Source organism: Python bivittatus, unplaced genomic scaffold (genome assembly GCF_059951505.1).
Source record: "Python bivittatus isolate LINGU-HERP-01145 unplaced genomic scaffold, Pbiv_v1 ctg000020_np1212, whole genome shotgun sequence".
Classification (NCBI taxonomy): Eukaryota; Metazoa; Chordata; class Lepidosauria; order Squamata; family Pythonidae; genus Python; species Python bivittatus.
In genome coordinates, this window is record NW_028277030.1 from 16,795,597 (window position 1) to 16,821,885 (window position 26,289).

The 26,289-nt window shown below is 38.6% G+C and overlaps 1 protein-coding gene across 8 annotated transcripts in view; it reads right to left on the reverse strand.

The window, feature by feature from the left end:
- Nucleotides 1–6,515: 6,515 nt before the first annotated feature.
- Nucleotides 6,516–26,289, reverse strand: part of FBXW11 (F-box and WD repeat domain containing 11) — a 101,140-nt gene continuing 81,366 nt past the window's right edge. For 7 of the 8 annotated variants that reach the window (XM_088135048.1, XM_088135013.1, XM_088135060.1 and 4 more), the window contains 8 exons: nt 15,247–15,384; nt 14,620–14,738; nt 13,700–13,949; nt 12,551–12,669; nt 11,257–11,367; nt 11,077–11,155; nt 10,439–10,626; nt 6,516–8,890 (listed from right to left, as the gene is read on the reverse strand). In XM_088135048.1, coding sequence (XP_087991174.1) covers nt 10,465–10,626; nt 11,077–11,155; nt 11,257–11,367; nt 12,551–12,669; nt 13,700–13,949; nt 14,620–14,738; nt 15,247–15,384 — 978 coding nt within the window. In that variant the 3' untranslated portion in view covers nt 6,516–8,890; nt 10,439–10,464. The remainder of the gene's footprint in view (nt 8,891–10,438; nt 10,627–11,076; nt 11,156–11,256; nt 11,368–12,550; nt 12,670–13,699; nt 13,950–14,619; nt 14,739–15,246; nt 15,385–26,289) is intronic. The other variant, XM_088135053.1, reaches the window with a different exon arrangement.

Consider the following 26,289-nt stretch of genomic DNA (forward strand, 5'->3'; position numbering starts at 1 on the left):
ACTGTCAGCCCAAACCTGTAAAAAGCAGTTTGACAATAGATCAATGAGTACTTTCAAATACTAATCTGATCTTTTTGTGCTATCTTGTCCCCAAAAGCTTGAATATTACACTTGTGCAATCCATCTAGAAAGATTACAGTACCTCTACCTCCTTTGGACTGAAGCTCAGTTTATTGTCTGGTCCATCTATTCCTGCATCCAGACACTCATTTGGAGAGTATCCATTGTATCTTCTAGATTCAGTGCAAAAAGATCAATCTGGGAATCATCTAACTATTGGTGGTATCTCATTCCAAATTGCTGGATAATCTCATCCAATGCAATGCTTCAGTGCAGATGCTAAATGACATAGAAAACATGTGAGAGCTTGAAGTACAATTGCCTGGAGTCAAGCAGTAATTCCCAAGCACAACCATATGTATATGGCTAGTAAAATGAGAGTGAAACAGGGAACCCACTTCAAAAAAATAACCCATGCACCAAATTGGGATAGCCTGTCCAGAGAGACATCATAATTTATCAAAGGCACCAAAAGCTGTTGAAAAGTCTAAGAGAATCAAGAGTCATACTTCCCCTGTCCCCCTCTCTGTTCCAAAGTCAAACCTGGATCCTGATTGAATTAGGCTAGAAAATCAGCTTCCAAGAGTATTTGAGTTCTCCTAGACTAACCTGCACAATCACCTTCGAGAAGAAGAGAAAGTCAGCAAGTGGCTGTAATTTAAGTATAGAAGAAGAAGAAATATGTAAAATGGAACACAGTATTGAAAATCGAGAGTTTTAGGTTACTTTTGATCAAACAGTATTTCAATCTTCCTTTCTTATGATTCACCATATGCCATCATTAGCATCTCAATCCTTCTGTCCCTCCCCATGAAATATTTCCTCTCCTACTTTCCAGCATTCATCAATTCCAGTATAGCTTCTATTGTAAAACTTGCACTACTTAGCAAAAATACATCATTTTTGTTTGTGGGAAGTACACATATTTGCACAATAAACATTTGACAAAGCGGTCTTGAAACTACCATGCCTTGCAGTTGGCTCTGACACTTTGAGGTGGGAAGATCTATCTGGTCTCATCAGCAACCTCTGGCTGACACCCCTTTGCTAGCATGGATAGGATTAAATCTAAAACCCTCATATTGTCATCTTCAGCTGGAGGACATTACAGCTCCTTCCCTAAACTGGAAACTCTGCTAAAAGAGACAGGGAAGTGAGGTATCCAACTGAGAGGAACAAGCATAAAAACAAGAAAGAGGACAGAAAAATGGTTGGGCAGAAGAATGATCAAAGCGAGGAGGGAAGCAGGTGATTGCAGGAGGGGATGAAGGAACAGTCAGGAGAAAGACAAAAAGTGCCTCCAAGGCTGGCTTCTTGTATGTGCCCCCAAAGAAGTCTTTCCAAGTTTATCTTGTGATAGATTAGCCATCATTAGCATAGTTCTGGAAAAGCGTCTGAAGCTGAGAGGCCATTACAGATCCAGGAAATATTAAATCCAACTGCTGAGGAGAAACTGTTTAATCAACAAGGGAAAAAATCCATTTGATTTATCATGTAGACTTGGAGCCCAGACTAAGGCAGTGAGCTGTGCTATCATCTTATGTGGTCAGACATGGCCTTCTGTCTGGGCAATTACTCACAGTGTTTGCTTTTCCTCCTTTGCTGCCTTACTCATTTGACCCCTCCCTTGTCATGATTGCTTTAGTCTCCTTGATGGACCATAATTTATGTATTCTGGGGTGCGGCTTTCATGCTTTTGTCTGTAACCTGAACTAAGGAACTGGGTTATTTTTGCCTGCCGTTTCTTGCCCATCTGGTGCTCACATCAGCTGGAATCTCACCTACCTTTAGAACTTACAGCTACAAAGCCACAGCTGGTAAATTAGCAGGGTCATTTATTAATCTGCCTAGCTTCCTTCCTTTGACTGAATATTAATATTGTTGGCACTGGAATCTTTTCATCGGCCCGACTTTTCAACTCTCTTCCAGAATGGAAGGCACAACATTTATAAATGACATTTAGTTTGTCTTCTCCCTTGCCAGGGAGTGGCCTCCAGATTTACTTGCAAGTATAGAGCCAATTTGGTGAATGGTAAAAGGCATCAGGCTAGAAACCAGGAGACTGTGAGTTCATCCTGCCTTAGGTATGAAGCCAGCTGGGTGACTTTGGCCCAGTCACTCTCTCTCAGCCGTAGGAAGCAAGCAATGGCAAACACTTCTGAAAATGTTACCAAGAAAGCTGCAGGGACTTGTCCAGGCAGTCACCAGGAGTCAAAACTGCATCAAATATATTTATGTACATGACATATTACTGAATTATGTTCCCTTTCCCAGAGAGCATAGTGCAATGGCATCATCCTCCACAAAATATATCATCTTCCAACTGGACCAACATACACCTTAACCCCTCCAAGTTTATGTGCACCTTGTCTGATTGCACTATTGTACCAAATGTTTGGGATCTCACTAGAGAGTCATCAGTGTCCAAGGATGAAAATGTATTCCCGCCCCCACCCATATACAAATCCATTCTCCCATTATTTTACATACAGACAAGCATCCCCTTTGCTGACTTTCCTAATAGGAGTTGTTATGTAAGAGTGTTTGTTCCAAAGTTTAAGTTCAGTCTTAAACTCAAGTGTGCCAAAAAAATGAAGTCCAGAAGTATACTTGAAGATATCAATTAAGAAGATCTAGAAAGAGATATAGTAAACCTACTCAAGATGTATGAACTTGCTTTGGATCCAGACAAAAAACTGGAAATTCAGGAAAGTTATAGAGATTGGTTTATCTCCCAAAGGGAGAAGAAAGGACTGAATCCTTTAGTTACCACACTTTTATGTTAGATGGCCAAGATACATTATTTCAGATTCTGCCTTTTGATCTTTTAATTGACAGGCAGCACAGGATGTGTAAGCTCTATCTCACCCTCTGAGGCTAAAGGGTGGATGGCAGATAAGGCATCTCCTGGAAGATAGGTGGCGGAAGCAGAAATGACCAAGCTGATACTCCAAAACAGGAGGTGAAACCAGGGCATGAAGTCCTAAAAGGCTTCTGAGAGAAGAGTTTCAGGACATCCTGACTTCTACCCCATAGACCTTAGCATTTACTACAAGGTTCTGGCCACTTTTTCCTTTTCTATGAGTTTCAGTCAAGATATATCTGCAAATGTTAGAGTTTCCTTGAGTCTGCTGCTATCTCCCTCATGTGTGTAGATAGGACTATTTTCACCATCTGAAATGAATGTGTTTGTGATTGGCATGCATGATGCAGAGTAGAACCATGGTTCTGGGCAAGGAAATGTGACTGCCATTGGGTGAACTGTCTAACATCACACACAGAAAACCTTTTGAAGTGTTTGGATTGCACAGCTAGTAGATTAATTATTAGGTTTAGGAAAAATAAGTTTACCAATGACAAATAGCCAGAATGGTATCTTTAACCCTTACGACTGAACGATATATAAAGTAAAACTTCAGAAAGATTATGGAATTACGTCTCTTAACTTTTATAGTTCATTTTTTTCATCTGTTTGTTTTTTAAAATTCTCCGCTAAAGGACAAAATGGTTTAATGTGTTTTTGTTTGTCTCAATGCACATATAGGAAGCCTTTTATGTCCATGTTACCTATGGACTATTTGGGAGGTGAGGGTGACGCCTTTCTACACTAGGTGACTGGAAAGATGGTAAAATGGTGCAATGTTGGACATTTATTTATTTGCTTATTTTATGCACAGGGAAAGTAGGAAGCTTAGGGGAAGAAAGCACTTAAGAAAAGAACACTTCTGCTGGGTTTCGTTCAAAGTTATAACCATTGTGCTCTTATAGCACTCATGGTAAGGTTCCTCTCTGGGTTGTTCTTTTAGATTTCTGCTAGCTTAGAAAGGAGAGTATATTGGAATCACAGAAGAAGACCATCACCTTCATGCCCTGCTTCTTTGACCACCATTAGAAACAGAAGGTTAGACTGAATGGACCCTCTATCTTGATCCAGCAGAACCTGAATTTGGCTTTGAACGCCATGTTCCTGCATTTATTCATTTTTGCAACGTATGTTCACATCAGCAAGATTTTATTTAATTATTTTATGCTGCGGGGGGGGGTAGTCTGACATTTTTTAAAAGAATGCTATATACACATTTGTTAATTTGTTGGAACATTTCACTTTTAAGACTGGAAGCCTGGTATGTGTTCTTCAAAATATTTCCATATGCTAAAGGTATGCAAGCTTTTGCCAAAAATACTGGATATTAGAGCACCAGGCCAGTGGCTTTTTTTTTAAGATCTGAGGAGGGGGCAACTGCTGCAGAGACTAGGTATTCACAGAGGAACTAAACTATCCTTAACTACAGTCACCTTGAGATGACCTACAACTCCTCAAATTACAAGAATGAAAAAGGTTATTAGTAAATCTGAGGCCAATTATGGGTTCTTTTTTTTTTTCCTGGAGACATGATGAAATTTCCTGAAACAAAACACTTTTGCAACCTCTCTAACATATTTCTAACTTTGGTGGAAAAATAAATAATCTCCTTTTTTATCTTCTCATTCCTGAGGTACAAAGCTAACCCATTTCTGTTTATGCAGATGGAGGGGAAACACCCCAAGAAACAGCCAAGCAGCAGGAGTCTTGGCGTAAGCAAATTGAAATGGAAAGTTATTTTCAGGGCTGCCGATTTGTCATCGAAGGAGAAAGAGGAAGGGGGTGCTGGGAGTAATGAAAACTAAAAGAACGCTGATGTTTTTTATGAACCTGGATAGTCACCCATGCCAACTATTCATTGTATTTGGATTCTTTGTTTCCTTTCCCTGGTTTACCTCCCCCTAACCCCCTCCCCACCAATAATCGTGGAAGGGTAGTTGAAGCACCACATAGTTGCTGTGAAAATGGCGCAGTCCTTATCTGGCATCATTAGGAATTTTTTTAAAAAATGAAATTGTCAATACTAGAATTATTTTGCACAAAGGTATGGGGTGATCAGGTTGGCATGCTATGTACAATTATGCTTATGGTATCATCTAAGAGTTTTGGCAGGATGGGAGGAAATGCAGGGGTTTGTAAAATGACCAGGGGTCACTGCAAAAAGCAGTGTTAAAGGGTTGGGAGATATTTATGGAATAATATATGCTATGGAGAAAATGGATTGGCTGTTCTCCCCCCCCCCCATAGTAAAATCCAAGGTCATCCATTAAGCTGAATGGTGGAATGCATGGAGATTTCAGCCTGGATCACTCCAATCTTTCAACAGTCTCTAGCTGTTAGTAAAAGTGCTTCCCATGTGTTGGAGGGATATGGAATCTGTGACACCTCAGATGTAGCTCAGATATAGGTTCCAGCAGCCCCATCCAGCATGGCCAAACAGTGGGGCCAAACATTGCAGTTCAGCAATATGCAGAGAGGGCCACTAGCTCTCCACCATGGTCTAGTTGGAAATGTATGTTCTCTGAACATGGTGTAATACTTGAATTACTTAGTAGTATTACAGCCTTTCGTATAATGGGTGATTGCCATATGATGCTGATATGAATTCAGTTTTTATTTTGGCTTCAAAACAACATGGTTAAGAAAATTTTTGATTTAGTATTGTGGGTGAATTCAGTCAACACGACTTTCTGGCCCACTTATTTCAACAGAACTTATGCTGCTGCCTAATACGTTGCATTAAACATGCCACACCTTAATTCTCCAAAATTTGATGACCATGAGCAAACTTAGTAGAATCATATAATCATAGAACATAAAGGTTGGAAGGGACCAGATATCACTTAATCCATCCCCCTCTCCAGTGCTGCTATCCATTACAACAAATAGCTATCCAGCCTCTGTTGAACAGCTGTTAGAAATTTTTTGCTGTTGTCCAACTGAATCTACTTATTTAAATCAATTTTAATTGCTTCTGGAACAAAGTGTAACAGCCCTTTAGACACTTGAAGACAGCTGTCATGTCTCCCTAGTCTCCTCCAGGCGAAACGTACCTAATGTGTCCAACCACTCCTCTCAGGTTTTTCCTTGTAAGCCCCCTCATCTTAGTTGTTTCCCCCTGGACATTCTTCAGTTTGTTGATCTCCTCCCTAAAATGCAGTGCCCCAAACTGGAATCAATATTCTAGATATGTTCTGACCAGGGCAGAAAAGAAACTTCTCTTGATGCAGCCTAGGATTGCTTAGCTTTTTTTGCAGCTCCATTACACCGTTGGCTCATGTTCAACCTGGGGTTTACCAAGACATCCAGAATCTTTTTGCATGTATATATACATGCCCATAATGGTTCTCCCCCATTCTATACGCATGCCTTTGGGGTTTTTTAAAAACCCAAATATAGGACTTTGCATCTGTCCCTGTCAAAATTCATCTTTCTGGCTTCTGTCCGTTGTCCAGCTTGTCAAGATCCTCCTGAACTGTCCTCCCAGGTATTTGCTATTCCCCAAATTTGTCATCTGCAAATTCCATAACTGTATTTTGTACCTTCTTATCCAAGTCATTTACAAATATGTTGAACAGCATTAGTTACGTATATAGAAAGTTGTAAATTTAGAGGTTTTTTTTTATTAAGCACATTCCACAGTACAAAGCCTTATATCATGAACAATATCTGTACATTTCAACAGTTGTCCAATAAGCTGTTCATACACAAACTTTCCAAACAGGTAACCGGCAAACATAATTACAAGTTAGAATAAGACTATCCCAGTGCTTTGAAACATTAATCTAGCAGTAACATACAGCTGCTCAGTAATGATTAGCAAAACAAAGTCCAGAGTACAGCCGGTACTATCATTCATCCCAGGAGTCAAGCTCCTCAGGTGTCAGTTACAAATTCCACGGCTACGTTACACCAAGCACAATCAAAAGTAGTTTAGGCTGCATCTTCAAATACCATCATTTCCCATGGAAAAACATGAATTTCATCTTACACATGCATTAAAAATGGATGGTTGTCCGTAAATACCTTTTATCTTCAGGGCTGCAGTATCAAGTCTTTCATGTTGCAGCTATTAGATGAGATGGGAATGGGGGAGCAAAACCATTTCTGTAACTATCACCCATCTCAAAATCTGAGTATGGGAAAGTGTCCTTTTAAGGATTTTGTGGGGTTGGATCAGATCCACGTAATGTCTTTTTTCCCGTGTTCAGAAGAAGAACTTAGGAGCTCAACAGAGTTGACTGGGAGGTGAAGGGTGGAAATTAGAAGCAGCTCAAGTTGCACCTTTCTCACATCCGGCATGTGCTTTCATTTTTTGACAGACAAGCTGGCTGATGTGCAAGTGAAATAGCCAACCATAAGCTGTTCCACTAAATAAGCAAAATTCATTCATTGGTCATTTATATTGGTTATCAACATTCCTTGACCCCTCAACCAAAAAGGGGAGAGGGAATAAGGGGGAGAGGGTGCAGCAGTGGCAGCAAAAGGAAAGCAGATACAATACCGTAGGATATCACCAACATCCATGCCAACGATTGTTCCTGGACCAACCAGTGTTTTTATTCATTAATAACTTCTAAAATGAACATTAGGAGAAGCTATTGAACAATGCTGCTGAGCAATAATTTAAGAATGTAGAGACAGTCATTCTGAGGGAATTTGTTTTTGTTTAGGGAGACACTGAACTAATAGCCATGGCCAGTCATACTTAGAAGGAAAAAAATCCACTGTGCCATTTACTGCTAGGTTACTCAAAATAAATGGTAAGGTACACCAATCATCTCCTCTAAGGTCTCAATGGAGTAACAATTCATCTTCCAAATCAGCGTACCGACATGGTCATCACGGACAATTCAAACAGATTTTTAATAATGTTAATGTATCTGCAACTTTAGCTAGTGGTTTCAAGATGATTTGCAAATATTGCAATGTGGAACAGTGAGAGAAATTTTAACTTTTTATTTAAAAAAAGTTTAGAAGTTAACATTAAGATATGTCATCCCAATTAAAAAGAAAGGAAGAAGAAAGTCCTAATGAATGCCAACGCCCTCCCTTTCACAGAGAAATGTTTCTAAAGTAGTACATCTCAACTCCATATGGCGCCAGTAGTAAGAATGCCTGGATACTTAAAAGCATCTCCCTTGGCATCTGTATACAGCATCAGAAGGCCCCAACTCCCAGCCCTTGGAAGTTACAATGTTTTATGTACATTATATCTACATGCTTATACAGGTACAGTATTGGAAAGAATGAGGCAAGCACACAGGAAGGATCTGACTATACCAAACATTAGGAGGAAGAGAAAGACAGTTGTACTACAGAGTACAATTAAAAGAAAAGACAATGCTGTACATCTACTTTAGATAATCTAGCCCAATTTACAATCTTTAAATTAAAGCAAATTACAGGTGCAGAAATAAGTAAATTATTGTCCAAAAGGTTACTGAACCATTTCCGAAATATTTCTACCAGTCCAACTGAGACTCTGAGCAAACGCAGCAGGATCCGCATTAGTCGTGAAATGTAAAAGCTGCAGGAGGATGAGGTGACTGAAAGCAAAGCTCTGTACATTCTGGGTTATGCGTTTGGCACCCACATTTCACTGAGAATGTTTTTCTTCTTCAGAGTCAGACAAAAGTGCAAAGCAAATATAAATTAGGTCAAGTCCATCCTTGACATCTGATTTACTCCTGGAAAAACAAGCCATAAGTTCAGTGTATATGGGTAATTTACTCATGAAGCTTTGGATTTTGCATTGTGGTGAGGGAGAGGCTGAACTCAGTGAATTCCTAGTCAATTCCTTAAGAGACCACTGAGTGGAGGAGAACTGGAAAAAGTTATGTTGAGATAAAGAATTGTGCCGCTTTACATCTACACAGCACCTAGAACCACTTCCAACTTTAGCTGTGGCTATTGTCTTCAGGTGTGTGGTAGCCAAATGTCCAGTAGTTCAAAGACTGTGGAATCCTACAAAAAATGAAAATGACACGTTTAAAATTAAGTTAAACAGTAATGTCTTATTGGGAGACAGAAGGGTATGAGCTACATATCTATTAACAGTAGAGGACAGAGTTCATCAGCTTCTGTAACTGAATTGAGCCAGCAGGACCACCTGCACTGGAGATCTCTCTGATGCCCCCATTGGAGATATTCATCGCCTTTTAAAGACAATGTTTTTAAATTCAATCTGGCTTACTCTGCTATTCGGTCCACTTATAACAAATAAGACTGTGACTGCCTTACATTTTGATTGAAATTGTTAGCTGCTGTAGGATACCCAGGTCTGGCACAAATACACTTTGATCAAACAAAATCAAGTGCCTAGCAAGTTACTGTTTAGAGTTGGCAAAGTAAGATCAATATTGATGAACTTTTGACTACAACAGAGTTGTGTTACACTTAATAAATAATTGGTGACCAAGAGTTTCATACAAATAAAGAGGTATTTTGTCCACCAAGGTGCTCAGTTTCTACTCTGGCCATGGAGAAGGAAAGTCCATCCCTCAGCCCTGCCCACATCATGCCAGAGCATTTTGGTAGAAAGCAAGTATTTTCTTCACTAGCCTGCTAAGGGGATTCCACCTTGAATTTTTTCTTTGCCCATACAGAAACACAAGGAACTAGCACAGTGTATGAAACTGTCCCTTTATCATTAGTATTGTTTATTGTTATTTAATATTATGTATTATTTTACAAGTTAACGATGCCTGGCAGTAAAAGTAACAGGATGATATCAGTGCATCCCTCTGACAGGCAATAGCAAGGGGTGGACTAGCTGGAAGAGAGGAAGAGCAATAAGAAATCCAAGACTAATTCTCATTTCTGAACATTCCTTCAATTAAAAGAATTTGGACGGCTGCCTCTAGCCAACAAATACTCTTGTCATTTCCATCATAATAATAAACAGAGATTTTATGAACAATTTAACTGTGATGAAAGAATTCAAGCATTAGATTGTCTTAGGTCTGCTCTATCTGGGCTGCAAACATCACTAGATGGTAGAAAACTTCAACCCTTTGCTGCCATCTAGTAGTCATTTGGATTTTTGCACTCCAGATATGTTAGTCCTACAAAAACACTATACTCCCTCAAAATTAATTGGGGTGAGAATAGGTAACATGATGTACTGGACTACCACTTCCATAATCCTTGATTACTGTTTACGCTGAATGGGAGTGCTAGGAATAGTACCCCGAAATATCTGGGGAGCACCAAGTTGCTTCATTTTGTGCATGTACAATGGCATCCTTGAAGGTCTTCCTTCAGAAATATTTCGATGCTGCTAAACTGAGACAGACACTATAGCACAAACATGGAACTTCCTAATTCAAAATATATGCGTATATATAAAAATTTGCCAATTAATGCTTTTACAATAATAGAGCAGTTCACACCCATTTTTCTTGAAGAGTGAATTCACAAGTATCAAAGACCATTCTTTGGGAGTGCAAGGGCCACCACCAAAAATGGAAATTGCAACCAAAAGAAAAAAAAAGGAGCAAGATAAATGCTTACCTTGGAGAACCGTAAATTGCAGAGTGTTATCTGGAGATGTAAGTGTATGTTCTGGATGGAGAGCGAGTCTCATTTTGTGCATTGGGAGGCACATTTAAAAAATCCCAAATCAAAATGGTGTCATCATGGGAACTACTAATAATCTGAAATTCATCAAACTGAAGTCTAAACACACGTCCAGAGTGTTCCTGGAACATGCAGTAGTTTATAGTTAGCATAGCAGATACTCGAGGTAAACATGACTTTTAAGAGTAGCTCAAAGTTTATTTTAGGGGCAACCATATTTGCTGCCATGTAATAGTTTACTTCGCAGAAAAAGTGTACGTAAAGTGCAGATGACATAAAGTAGATTTCCTTAACCAAACAGTACTATTTGGAAGACAGAATGCCTGGAGTAATGTTTCTAACAAAAACATTTTAGGACATTAAGCTCACAGGTACAGGGATGCTGGGATTTCCTAACCCCCCAACCTCACCCAAGTCTACAACTCTCAGGCTCTTGCCACATCAGATTCAAAAGAAAAGGCTCAGAATTTCTACTTATACCCAATACTTCTATAACAACAAGAAAAAACAGTACATATGTACCTACAGTTGTTATGTAACTATAAATTAAGTGTCTATCAAGATCTACGTACCACTAATGTGCGTAAGCATAGTGTACTTGCTGGAGCTCGAGGATCAAGAGCAGCTTGCAGGTCCCAAACTTTGATTTTGCTACAAATTAAAGAAAATTTGTAAGAAGCCTATCTTATACATCCATACAGTTGACAACACAAAACAAAGCACAACCTTGGAAAAAGCTTTGAAACACATACCCATCATAGGCTCCGCTTACAATCCTTTTGTTATCAAATCGTATGCATCTAACCAGCTCTTCATGTCCTTCTAGCACTCTTAAACATGCCCCACATTCAATGTCCCAAAGCCTGAAAGAAACAGAATATAGTTTGTTTGAAAAGAGAGAGAGCGAGCGAGAGAGTGGACACATATGCAGTGTCTACTTTTCTCTTCTAGAGGAGAGCTCACTTGCTACAGCAATCCCAGTCAAGGCTAACTGCCACTTGGTCAAGATGAACAAGCTGCCAGCAAACAGCCAACGTAATTCACAAAGTCTGCAAAGGAAACTGGAGTGGGAAAATTCAATTCAATTCAAATTCAAAATAATCCCATCTTTCTCCTTCACCCATTCAAACACAGTCTAACATCTGAAGCAATAAGATGTATTTGGTAGGCATCAACATTTTTATTCTGAAAAGCTACATTTTTACTCCTATGTTTTTAACGTTTAATGAACTAAGTTGCTTGGGTAGCAACATATTGGCTTGTTTCGAGTGCATTATTTCTGCAGATTCTTTCAACCAAGCTTCCCTTCTCTGTAGACAAACCAGTAAGATTCCTGGATAAGATGGTCAAGGACTTGGGATTGCATAAGGGAAGACATCTAGGGAATGATGCAGGAATGATCTTTGGCAGTGAGTGAAGAACAACTGGAAGAACTGTGCTTAGAAATATGAAAGAATGAGGGTTAAAAAAAAAACAGAAAAATTGGGGGATGGCTTTTTCCATTCCTCTCAAGATTTTTCTTTTTCATTTTTTTCTATTAGAAGAATTGGAAATTTTGGAAAAACACAGAATTTTTTTTTATGAAGTTACATTTATTGTGTGTGTGTGTATAAATCTGAATGTAGTATTTGCATAACTCTATCAAATGTCTGAAATCCAGTATCACACAAAGATAAATCTGCTCTTTAAAATCTCCTCCAATTTTCTCCCACCCCCACTGTGCAGACCCCCGAATCTGATCCTGGATTTTCTCCAGCTCTCTGAAGTAGATATCTGTGAGGGAGATGTTGGAGAGTCAAGGGGCAGGGGGAATTTCTCTGTTTTGTTGACAGAAAGTCCTATCGACAGAGTGAACTGGGCACCATCTACACTTCTCTAAAAATATGTAGTTGCTATTTTCTCTTTTTATTTTTTTCCTACTTTCCACACGGCTCTCCCTCTTTTCCCATCTCTCAGATATTTAGTATATACAAAATTAAGGCTGCTCTTATGCATCAGAACATGTCCCAATTATGTTGTTCAAATAAAAGCAATTTTACTACCTACCTAATGGTATTGTCCGATGATCCACTCACAACAAGTCGATCCCTATACTGGAGGCAGGCAATACCCCTTTTGTGCCCATTAAGGGTGCGAACAAATTCACATGTGCTTGTACTCCAGACCTATGTGGAAAGTAAGGGTGAGGCAATTTGGATATTTTGACATTTAAGGTTGAAAAGCCATGGCCCAAAAGTATTTGAGAGCTTAATATGAATCCTAATCATTCCAGGAATCTACTTCTCAATGCTGAGAAACTTTACTTAGTGTAGCTCAAGTGCATTTTTTGTTATGTTAACAGAAAACAGTGTCAACTGCACAACAGCATTGGACAATATCCTTCATTATGTGAGGAGGAGTATTCCTGAATAGCAGTTTTTTCCTATTCTTCCTCACAGCATTTGACCCCAATTCCCTGAAGATACCCTCCCAAATATCAACAAGCATTAAAATCCATTCATATGACAACTCTGGGTTGGACTTAATGTTTTTACTGCACCCATGGATGCTGTCTTACTAGTGAAACACAACCTTAATGTTCTGCACCACCAACCCCATGACACTCATTCTCCCCAGCACCACACCCCCCAACCTATTTTGTGGTTTGGAAGACTTTCAAAGCAGATTTGGTGATGGAGATAACTGTGGGAGTCTGTGCAAGCAGAAGTATGTTTGCTTAACACTGTGAAGCATTCAGTGTCTTTCTGAAGTTTACCCCGCTGCCACCATCACCTTCAAGCTTTTCAGTGACTACCATTTGGAGAATAGAAGTGATTCATCTTGCTGAACACCACTGCACCACCCATTGTTTATAAAGATTCATTTGCAAGTGGCTTTTAACCAATGTGACTCTGTAAAGAGTACATTATTTTTTTTACAATTATAATCACAAATTATCTAATACAAATGTGTCTTATTTAAGCAGTGCAAATATTATGTACCAATCAGACTTTCAAAGTATCTTTTAGGGACACTATGAGAACAGTATGATAGAAGCCACAAGCTGTATAAATGAGTTTAAGAATCTGGATAATAATGATTTAAAAGCAGAAATAATTGAATAAATAGCAATAGAAATTAATTCAGAGAGATTTCAGATGTTAGACATGTGCTAAACAGATCCTTCACTACTTTAGAAATTTATTGCCAACTTACTTTAATGGTCCTATCTCCAGAAGCAGATACGATGTATTTGTCATCAAAGTCAACAACATTAACAGCAGCCCGATGGCCAACTAATACTCGGCGCAAAGTGATGTCAGTTGCTGAGGCCATGTCCCAAACAGCAATAGAGCGGTCCTTTGAACAGGTCACCATTAAACCATTACTAAACCGCAAGTGAAGCACTGCTTCATTATGATGAATTAAAGTGTTCAAGACTTCGCCTGTGTTCACATCCCAAACTCTGGGGAAAGAAAAATTGGGTCAAGTGTTATGAAGCTGAAAGTTAGCTGAGAGTTTTTTCTCTTTTAGGCTATACCAATTTTTAGAGTGCTATGACTACACAACTGATTAAACACTGAACAATGTACATAATTACACAAAATGTATCTATGAAATCAGATGTTACTGGCATTGGAAACAAAGTTCTTGTAGATCAACATTACTTCCACTTCATGCCCAGGCTTTCGATGAAACCTTTTTAATTTCATAGAAAAACCATTCTTTGCATAATTTTACTTTTATGAATCTACTGGAGAGCAGAACTACCCATTTGGAAACCAATGATGCTCTCCAACTGCCTAGTAGCCAAGAATAAAATGCAAGGAAAAGAAACCAGGTGTGCTTAGCCTTTTTTGGGGGGAGGGGGGCAGTAGTCTTCCCCCACTATTTTACTAAATTCTAGGTATGGCTACCACGTTGTGGGGAAACAGAGCTGGGAGAAGAGATTGTCTCTGGCACAAGTCAGTTTTTGTGTAGGGTAGGACAGATCCATTTGTGCCTACAACAGTAATGAAAGAAGCCAAATTAATTGAAATAAAATACTGAAGTATTTCTGAAATATGGATAGGCAATCTTGCATTTTCTTTACCTCACACCTCTTTCTGCCATATTTTTGACTATAAAATGCTCACCTGACAGTGGAGTCAGACGATCCAGTTACAATTACTCTTTCATCATACTGTAGACAAAGAACGGAGCCAGTATGTCCTGTTAATACTTTCAAACATTCCAATCCGGTTTTATCCCATATCTACCATACAACAAAAAGAGGAATGATTTAAATGCTGAGTTAGTGTGAGAGAGACTGCAGATATTCTTCTAGGGCAGGACGCAGACTTTTCTGTTTTTTTCTGTACTTGTGCAATTTTGGGGAGAACATAAAAAACAGAATACCTGAGCAAAGATTAAAAAATGGGAAGAACATATAATTAGATGCCTGTGTGTCACAGTCTGGCATTTAAGTGAATAATTACCCTGAATTTAAGGTAACAGCCTTACAAAAGGAAGTTTAGATAGAAATAACACATCTCCCTCCATTACCATGCCTCTGCAAATTTAAGACCCTCCCATTTTAAGGGGGGGGGAACCCGTACTATTTCAATTAAACGTGTAGGCTTCTAAGACTAATTTTTTAGTTGTCTGCTGCATGTAATTGTGCACGTATACATGTAGATTCTGCAACAGGATAGCAAACTAGATAAAATGATGAAAAATGATCTACCTCTCTTGTCCCTGCTAACGTCAAGAAATCCCTTTACCTTAATGGAGTTATCCCTTAGGCCGCTTATAATCTTCTCATCATCATACTGTAAACAGTAAACACCTTTACTATTTTCAGAGCGGCACTGAATTCTTTGTAAGTTGTGCCTTCCGCATCGCCAGTTAGACTCTATTGTCTGCGAGAGAGCAGAAAATGTTTGGGTGAGACACAATCCTGCCAGGTACAATTCACTACAAAGGTGTTTTAGGGACGCCTTGGCCAGCCAGCTTGTGCCCCAGTTGTGCCTGTTGCTGGAGAAAGAGGCCACAGCTACTGTAACTCACTCTTGCCTCCTTCTTGTTAGATTCCTCTGAAGTGGCTCCCTCTGAAGATGCTTTTGGTGCAAAAGGCAAGAGCCCACCTGTAGTGAGTGGAACCCACTACCCACAGATAACCTTCACATTTGTGGGCTGGTTGCCAATACACCTCCCATTACAATTCAAAGTACTGGTATCATCCTACAAAGCCTTTCACTGTCTGGAACCTTCAAAAGGGTCCTACTCATCTAGTGCACTTGTCCCAAGTGGACATGCTGCAGGTTGCTGCTTTGTGAGAGAGGCATGCTTCACAGTGACAGCACCCACCCTTAGGAACCCCACAAAACAGCTGGACAGTGCCTTTGCTCCCAAACTATATAGTCAGGCCTTGAAAACCGAACTATTCAGGAGGACATAGATGGTTATCAGCAGGGTTCACATGCTGATATATGGTTTCTGTGCTTTAATGATTTTTTTAAACATTTGCTTTAACATTTACTTCATTTAGAGGTTTTACAATGATTTTGCTGTTACTTAAGCAGAATAGAGGGAAAAAAGAAAAAGAGAACAAAACAGCAACAGAAAATTATATATGGGACTTCTCATACATGTATATACCCCAATGTTGCTTGTGACTTACAATAAACAAATTCAATTTAAAACAGTCCTTCTAAAAACTACTATGTTATCTCCTGAAGAATTTTTATCGTATCTTTTTGACTGTTATGTTTGCAAGCAGGGGTTGTCTTGGTTTTTTCCCCCTGATTTATGACACTCTTGCAAATATAGTTAGTGTTCTAAATCCAGTGAGAAGTTATGATGAGTATAGCTAAGTCTGTGAATAAACACTTCTTATAAAATTAACTAAAATGTCAAAGAACATGATAAAAATGTCAATAATTCCTAAACCTTTAGCATTAAAAATTTCAGGATAGAATATGGCTATATGTATCTACTGTATGTTCCAGTTATGACTGTGCTTCAGAATCTCCCACAAATTTAAAGAAATGTTCTCTTCTGAGCCTTGGTCTTATTTAATTAATCAGGATGGATAAAATAAAATATAAGTTAAATTAGATGCTAATTAATTAAATTAAAAATGATTTGAAGTTATTTTACAGTGGCATTTTCAAGCTTCCTTCAAACAAACAAACAAAACCAAGAAATTCCACTCTTCCTCCAAATTTATTTTCCCACACATTGAAAATTCTACAGTCACTAAGCATGCTCAGTCATCATCATCATTTTTTATTTTCCTCACAATTATTTTCACAAAGAATTGCATTTTGGCAAACCTTGGCTATGTTGTTCCTTCAGCACTCATTCTTGAACTGTATGATATACTGGAAGACACAATTATTCCTAAAGGTGCACAAAATGTTCTGTGCACAGAATAGATGATTTTGGATGACTCATGCCAAAAATGGTTTTACTCCATGCACGGAACATAATGCAGCTGTTTTGATCCAGGCAGGAATATTTTGGGGATGGGTACAGGGAAAAAGCCAAGACTGGGGGTGGCTGAGGGTGGCAAGGGAAACAAGATACTGAGGGCGGGGGCAGGTGATCAGCAACTATGTTGTGCTGGGACATGAGCAGCAACTGAAGGGAGGAAAGGCAGGCGATGGGAAGATTGGGGGCAAGGGGCTGGTGGGTGATGCTGAGCTGGAAACTGCTCCAGAGAGAAAGGAAGTGGTGCATTCTAGCCTTGCTCTATTTCCCTGCACAGATTTTATTTCACCTGAAACACAACCAAGCAATCTGGGTTTTGTTTCTGCCTGATCATGGCTGATCTGAAATGGTTCAACAGAATACAACACTTTGTCTTGGGTTTTCCCATTTTGTGCACACCTTACTTACTACTGTGGCAAATTAACATTACTTGTCACTTCGAGTGCTATGGTCATTTACTATCTATCTCATTTATAATTATTGTTTGTAGCTGCAGATTAAGCATATATAAACCTATAAAGCAGAGCTGGGGAATGTGTAGCTTGCTAGGTGTTTTTCAATTTCAGTTTCCATCATGCCAGACTGTCTGCCATACTAGCTTGGTGTTTTCTTTCTTAATGTTCAGGATGTGAGCACAGAGTTAAAGAGAACTTTCACCAGTGTGAAATATTATATACATTATACTCTTAAGTTAAAAAACCCTGAATTTGGGAAACCTGATTTAAATTGATTCCCCTCATCCCAAAATTTAAAATCTCTTTCCTTTATATTAGTGTAACATACATTAGATGGGCCTTCCAGCATTAAGTTGTCAGAACCCAATTATTTAATTTTTAATTAATTAAAATTCCTATGTTTACAGTTCCTCACATCTGTCATGTGGGCAATAGCTGAACTGATCCAAATATTTTGGAAGGTCACTAATTCTTGAGGTGCAGCATTAATCCTAGTGAACGTAATTCTATCAAAGTGTTTAGAGAGAACTTGCTTTCCATGTCTTGCAATTTATTTATTTATAAATAAATAAATAAAATTGCAAGACATGGAAAGCAAGTTCTCTTTAAACACTTTGATATATATATAATTTGATACAGTGGGGCAAAAAAGTATTTAGTCAGCCACCAATTGTGCAAGTTCTCCCACTTAAAAAGATGAGAGAGGCCTGTAATTTTCATCATAGGTATACCTCAACTATGAGAGACAAAATGGGGGAAAAAATCCAGAAAATCACATTGTCTGATTCTTAAAGAATTTATTTGTAAATCCTGGTGGAAAATAAGTATTTGGTCAATATCAAAAGTTCATCTCAATACTTTGTTATATATCCTTTTTTGGCAATGACAGAGGTCAAACGTTTTCTGTAAGTCTTCACAAGGTTTTCACACACTGTTGCTGGTATTTTGGCCCATTCCTCCATGCAGATCTCCTCTAGAGCAGTGATGTTTTGGGGCTGTCGCTGGGCAACACGGACTTTCAACTCCCTCCAAAGGTTTTCCATGGGGTTGAGATCCGGAGACTGGCTAGGCCACTCCAGGACCTTGAAATGCTTCTTATGAAGCCACTCCTTCGTTGCCCGGGCGGTGTGTTTGGGATCATTGTCATGCTGAAAGACCCAGCCACGTTTCATCTTCAATGCCCTTGCTGATGGAAGGAGGTGTTCACTCAAAATCTCACGATACATGGCCCCATTCATTCTTTCCTTTACACGGATCAGTCGTCCTGGTCCCTTTGCAGAAAAACAGCCCCAAAGCATGATGTTTCCACCCCCATGCTTCACAGTAGGTATGGTGTTCTTTGGATGCAACTCAGCATTCTCTCTCCTCCAAACACGACGAGTTGAGTTTAGACCAAAACGTTCTACTTTGGTTTCATGTGACCATATGACATTCTCCCAGTCCTCTTCTGGATCATCCAAATGCTCTCTAGCAAACTTCAGACGGGCCCGGACATGTACTGGCTTAAGCAGGGGGACACGTCTGGCACTGCAGGATTTGAGTCCCTGGCGGCGTAGTGTGTTACTGATGGTAGCCTTTGTTACTTTGGTCCCAGCTCTCTGCAGGTCATTCACTAGGTCCCCCCGTGTGGTTCTGGGATTTTTGCTCACTGTTCTTGTGATCATTTTGACCCCACAGGGTGAGATCTTGCGTGGAGCCCCAGATCGAGGGAGATTATCAGTGGTCTTGTATGTCTTCCATTTTCTAATTATTGCTCCCACAGTTGATTTCTTCACACCAAGCTGCTTGCCTATTGGAGATTCAGTCGTCCCAGCCTGGTGCAGGTCTACAATTTTGTTTCTGGTGTCCTTCAACAGCTCTTTGGTCTTGGCCATAGTGGAGTTTGGAGTGTGACTGTTTGAGGTTGTGGACAGGTGTCTTTTATACTGATAACAAGGTCAAACAGGTGCCATTACTACAGGTAACAAGTGGAGGACAGAGGAGCCTCTTAAAGAAGTAGTTACAGGTCTGTGAGAGCCAGACATCTTGCTTGTTTGTAGGTGACCAAATACTTATTTTCCACCATGATTTGCAAATAAATTCTTTAAAAATCAGACAATGTGATTTTCTGGATTTTTTTTCTCATTTTGTCTCTCATAGTTGAGGTATACCTATGATGAAAATTACAGGCCTCTCTCATCTTTTTAAGTGGGAGAACTTGCACAATTGGTGGCTGACTAAATACTTTTTTGCCCCACTGTATATATTTAAAAAGCTCTTTTATAGAGTTACCAGAAGTAAGTGTGGACTGGAAATCAAAGCAACAGGAATGTGTTATTCCTCCCTAAGCCAGAGAGCTAGGAATAAGGTCCAGGCAGGTGCACCATTTCATTCTCTGGGTGGATGTGATTTCAGATCCACTGCAATGTGGTACTGCTACTGTGGGAAAAGGTTTCATGTTTTTGAGAATTTCTAAAATCCTTTTCTCTGTGACAGTTGCCAATATACTGGGAAAGTAGCCACAACCCACAGAAATGCTACAGCTGCAAAGAAATTGGCAGGAATAAAGATATGAAAATACAAAGAGAAAAAGATCTGATAGTACTAAATATAGCCCAGTGGATAGACACATGGATGCAGTCACATATCTGTTTGCTATCCGGATTCATCTATACCCTACATCTAATACATGCAAATACAACAGAGACCAAGTAACACCGCCCAAATATGGAATCCCGGGTTTGGCAAGTACAGCACCAGCTATTTTGGGCACTTCTTACCTCTTATATAGCCACCACTGTTTTTCCAATTCAAAAGATAGCTAGATTACTACGCTACATCTGTGCTGACACTTTGCTAATTGGAGCATGCAAACCAAATCCTGAGCAAAGTTTCCTTCCCATTGGCCATGTTGGTTACTCATCTGTAACTGTACTTCTTCAAGTGGTTGTCTGTGAATTCATATAGGCTGGTCATGCACCAGTGCAAAGCCCTGTCTGGAACCTTCCACAATTATTTTGCAGGAGTTTCATACCCATGCATACCACACAATGTAATTCCTGACTGGCACAATGGATCCAAAGGAACAGTGAGGTCATGAGGTCACCCGAGACAAGGAGGATAGGACTGCAGACTGTATGAATTCACAGACAACCAAAGAAGTGAAGTTACACATAAGTAACCAGTTCTTTGTTGTATTCTGATTTACACAAATGAGTGAGCTAAGCTGACCAAACAGAAGTTGACCCTTCCAAAGGCTGCATCTCTCTGGGAATGGAGATGAAGTGCAGGATGAAAGTAGATGGCTTAGCCCATAAGGCCACCAAGCAGAACTCTGGTAGGAAGTACCCCAGAGGAAGGCTTCTGATGCTGTTCTTGTAGAGTGAGCATGAATCAGAAAAGGGCATGGCAGTTTGGCCATCTCAGCAAAGTTTGAGGACTGCAGCTATCCATTTGGAGAAATGCTGGGAGGAAAGGCCACATCTTTTTGATGAATCCTGAAAGGCCAGCAGTAATCAGTGATCATGGAGAAATGGTGCTGTCAGTTCATGTATAAACTGAGAGTACAACAGATATTCAAAGAATAAAATGATGTTTCAATAGTGCTGACAGGTTAGGAAAAAAGGTAGGATGTACGATGTTTTGATTCAATCAAGCTTTGATTTTGAAAGAAAGGAAATATTCTAACAAGACCTGCTCTGGCTTAGCCTGAAGAGGTCAGGGAACTGAAGTCTCCAAGTTCTAAAGCAGATGGAATTAAGATCTGGATGGAAGATCTGTCCCTGATGAAGAAGTTGGGTGAGCTTGAAATTGGGAGTACTCCTAATAAGTGAACCAGACAAAAAGGGCAATCTGGCTGCCAAAATCACCAAAGAAGATGACAGTGTAGTGGGTCATATCCTGATTTTTACCAGGATTCTTGGGGGGGCCCTTCCAAGGCTCCATGTACATGTAGGATTGAGCAGGCTGGATATATTATTGTCTGGTATTTGTAACTATTTTGAACAACTATTCCAGGAGGCTTGACCTGTTTTTGCTATAAGTTTGGAGATTGCTGGATAACTGTTCTGCTTTACTGCAGGGGATTTTAGAAAGGGTCCTGGAGAATGCATTCAGGTCTGTGAGATCCTAATTTGTTACTTGTTTTCTGATTTCTTTAGTTCTATGGTGTGTTTTTATCTGTTGTTAGCTGCCCAGAATTTTTATGAGAAGATGCATGGCCATACCAAAAAAACAAAGCAGGCTCTACCTATACTTAACTGCCTACATCAGACCAAAAGAGAGAATTATTTATGTCGTACAACCCCACATTCTTAAACAAGACAGGGCTATGGTGAAGCTTTCATTCTATTTTCTAGACACTGGGTATAGTGAAAGTAACAATATTTATGATGTACTAAGTCTGTACTTAGTTAGGATTATTGTCATATCTGCTTGTTATTCTAGATAAGCACCTAAAAAAGAGTCCAGAGCAGGTGAAAGAGGCATGTCTTCAAGGTGGAGAAAACTGAGTGAAATAAAGGAAGGAGTGGTAGCCCCTTCAACTAAATGTTTACAAGCCTGCAATGCCATTTTTTGGTAACTATTCCAAGGTAGTACTACTCCTGATATCTTTTCCATTCTAGCAACCCCACCCCCAAAGCAAAAACAACCTCCTGAAAAATGGGATGGATTTGTCCTAATGTTTATTATCTTTAATGTTCATTATCTAATTTACCTGGTCACTCCATCCAATGGTATCTGGAAAGAATCCATCTTCATTTGTTTCAGGACAAATCTTTTAACCCCCTTTTCCCTATTAAGGACTAACTGGGGGGAGTCTATTTGATAGTCATGTCTTCAATGGGATTGGGTAGGCAAAGAGATGCAGGAAGTATTTGTATGTTACAAGATGTTAAAATAAACAATTCATGATATCTACACTAATTTTGAAAGGAATAACTAAGCAGTTGATCTTGCATCACATATAATATGGAAAAGGCCAGGATTTGGAAATTTTGAGGGGATAGAAGAGGGAGAGGAAATCAATAGTACATCTGGCAATCTGCCTACTAACACAATCTGCTAATATGAGTCAAATTTTACTACACTATTTTGGGATGGTGTCCAAACACATGATTAACTGAACCAAGTGAAATTTCCACAAAAACAAGTTTAGCGTACCTAACTAAAATTTCCTGGGAAGAACCCAAAATTAGTCTTCTTTTTAAGGGAATTTCCAAAATATTTAAATCTAATAGGGTAGCACAATGGATCTATGCTAGACTACCAAAAATGGAACAAAGCTTCATGAAACAGTTACCCTCAACTGCTTGCCACACTGGAAGTTTGACAAATAAATTGGCATTCCACTCCCTGTCCCCCAGAATGTTATTTCATCCTATTGTCTTTAAAAATGTGAGCCTCAAGATAATGTCCTTAAGTTAAGTGGGGAGTAAACAGACTCTGCTCTGTGAAGCTTGTCAATTCAAATGACCTTTAAACAAGCAAAAGGAATGGCAGATAAAGAAATTTATATTCTCGGATTACATGGGACAACATTTATTGTTTACTATGCATAATTTCTCTTTTTTTATAAGTGGCACCAATGAAGATTATCCCTTTTACATGCATAAGAATGCTTTCATCTTTCTCAAGAGGTCATGGCTATTTTGTGAGGACAAAGTTTCCCCCTCTCAATATGGAGGGAAAACATTTTCTTTACAGAAGTCCTGGAGCTAAATATATAATCAAATGCTCCTCTCTGTGCTACTCAGCTAGTCAAACACTCTTGTCTTTAACTAGCCTTGGGTATTTCCAACATCTGTAGCAATGCAAATGTTCACTGGTTAAACAGTCAAAACTTATGTTAATTGAAATATGGCCCTTAAATTTTCCTCTGCAGTTCAAATATATCTTGAGAGAAAGGTAAGACTTAAAAAATGATAGTGTCCCTTTCTCATCCCATTTTGAGAAACTATATATTACTGTATTTTCACCCACAAACCCCCAAAGGATAGCAATACAACAATAATTATTTTAAATTTTGAGGCCATGTATCTTGTTCATCATATAAGCAACAAGAAAGTTATTTATTCTAAGCAAAACCTAATGGCAAAAATCTGATGTTCTAAGCTTAAACAAAAAAGTCTGGCTTTATTCGGGGCTTCTGGTGAGGACTTATAGCAGATTAGACGTCCCTGAAGGAGCAGGGACAGCATTGCAGCAGAGATCAGTGGCGTGGCCAGATGGTGAATTCTGGTTGGTGCAATCTTTTCGGATAAAGGAGGGATCATGAGATCATCCACTTTAACTCTGGACAGCTGCTCCTTGTGAGCAGACTGCAGGAACTGAGGTTTTGTGGTTGGCTTGTGAATTGAGCAGTTGGGAGTTGAGGGATTTTAACCAAGCCCACAGCCGTAATGCAGGCTATATGGACACAAGGTTTGCACAAGCCTAATTTTTTTAACACTTTCAGATGTGATTAATTTACAGCTAAAGAGAGATTTTCTGAGTGGCAGGATAAGAGAATTCCACTTGGTGAGTCAACATTCTTTCTGGGTTAAAAAGAAAAAGAAAAGAAAAGAAAAAGGGTTTCAAAGATTTAAAAACTTTTGGCAAAAAGCTTAACAAGGAGCAGATGTAAGTAAGTTTAAAACGGATAAAGGGGGTAGTTATTTTGAAAGATTATTTTTTGGTGAAAGTGCTTTTGAACAAATTGGAATTAAAATAGACAAATGAACCAGACCTTCATGGGAATGTTTTCTGTTTAATATTAAAGAGTGCAGATAATTGATGAATTACAAAACATAAGATAAAGGTAGTATGAGCCAGACTGTGATGCTGACTGTAACTATAGAGAGTCATTTGAGATGAAAGTATTAAGGACACAGGAAGACAAAACAGAAAGAGACACTTTTACATTTGGATTACAATATTAAAATGGCAACCACCAGAAAAGTGGCAAAAACAGCAGAGGGGAAGAAAGGATCACCAGAGCAACCTGCAGAGAGAGGAATTACACCAGATTTATTTTAGAAAATGTTTGAGGACTTAGGCAATAAGTTAGCTGAATCACCTTCATATTAAGTTAACAGCTTTTGAAAAAAGAACGGATCAAAGACTTGTAAAGATGAAAGAGGAGATGAAAGAAGTTAAGAAGATGGAAAGATCTGTAAAACAAGTGCCTGGAGAGGTAAAACAAATTAATGACAAAGTGGAAATTCTGGAGAGTAAGACAGAAGTTATAAATGGAGAGTTGGAAAGAAAATTAGATAATTTGGCTGCATTAGAATTAAGAGAGAAGTATTTTATTTGAGCAATCCCAGAGGATTCTGGTGAAGGTATTAGAGAAAAGGTTATTAATGCTTTAGTAATTTTTTGGGGCTGGGATGAGGATACAGAGGCAGAAATCGATAAAGTATATAGAATAAATACAAGATTTGTGAGAATAAGAAATGTTCCAAGGGATGTCTTGGTACACTTTTTCAGGAAGAAGACATGAGATCAAGTTTTGCAGCAGCATTTTAATACAAGACTGAAGACTGACAATACAGATGTAATTGTTTTTAAAGAAATTCCTGTTAGAATTTTGCATAAGAGAAAAGAGTATTCTTTTTTTAATTTCAGCAGAAATTTAAAAAAAGGAAGAAATGTTTTGTATAGAAATCCCCAACTAAAACCAGAACTTGAACTGGCTGATGAGCATGGTAGATTTGTTGGCATGGAAGTTAATTTGCATGGGACTAAGACTACGATACTGGGAATTTATACCCCAAATGAGGATAAAGTATTATTCTATAAAGGACTTATGGAGAAACTAATAGGTCTCTCTTATGAAGACTGATGTTTGATGGGGGATTGGAATGCAGTTTTTCTTTTCTACTTTTCTGAAAGACATAGATCCTTTTCAAGAATAGACATGATTTGGATTTCAGAGAATTTAGCTACTAAGTTTTCTAAAATAGAGATACCACCAAAGACTTTTTTGGATCATAATCCAGTGAGTTTGGTTTACAAAAGGAAACCTAGATCTTTTAAATGGAGACTAAATGAAATGTTGCTACAGGAAGATGCAATAGTGGAGGACTGCAAAAAGAAAAATATTTTTCGAAAATAATTTAGATAAAGGTACTGATTTAAGAATAGTTTGGGATGCAAATAAAGCTTTTATTATAGATTATTTTATATAACATAATAGTGAACTCAAAAAGAAGAGTCAAGAGAAAAAACAAGCTATTTTGGATGAAATAAAGAGAAAAAAATTAAAGAAATTTCTAGAGTAGGTAAGTATTTCTCAACAAATTAAGCTTTTACAATGACAGCTATGCTAACAGTAAGAGAAATGAAAATAAAAATGAACTATGTAAAGAAAAAAAAAGTTGAGTTTGCAAACAAACCAGGGAAGTGGCTGGCATATAAATTACGAACAAAAGAAAAGAAAATGATATTGAAATTACAAGAGGGAGACACTGTATTAATAGACAGTGAGGTTATTCAAAAAGCATTTCATCAATATTATTCCAGCTTGTATAAAAGAAGCTGGATTCTTTTATATATAAGCTCCATTTCTCTGGAGAAAATAGATGAATATCTAAAGAAACAAAATATCTAAAGAATATCTAAAGAATATTTAGATGAATATCTAAAGAAACAGAAGTTTCTTCTATTGAACTATTATTCTCTTCTCTTCTATTGAAACAAAAGTTACTGAGGATTAGAGAGGAACAGAAACAGATTATGAATAGACCTATAACCATAAAGGACGTTTCTGAAGCTATAAAAAAGATTAAACCAGGAAAGGTACCTGGACCAGATGGATTATCAGGTTCTTATTATAAATGTTTTGAAGATAAGCTTTTACAACCTTTACAAAACATGACGAATTCTATCTTACAGGGAGGAAAGATGTCAGAGAGT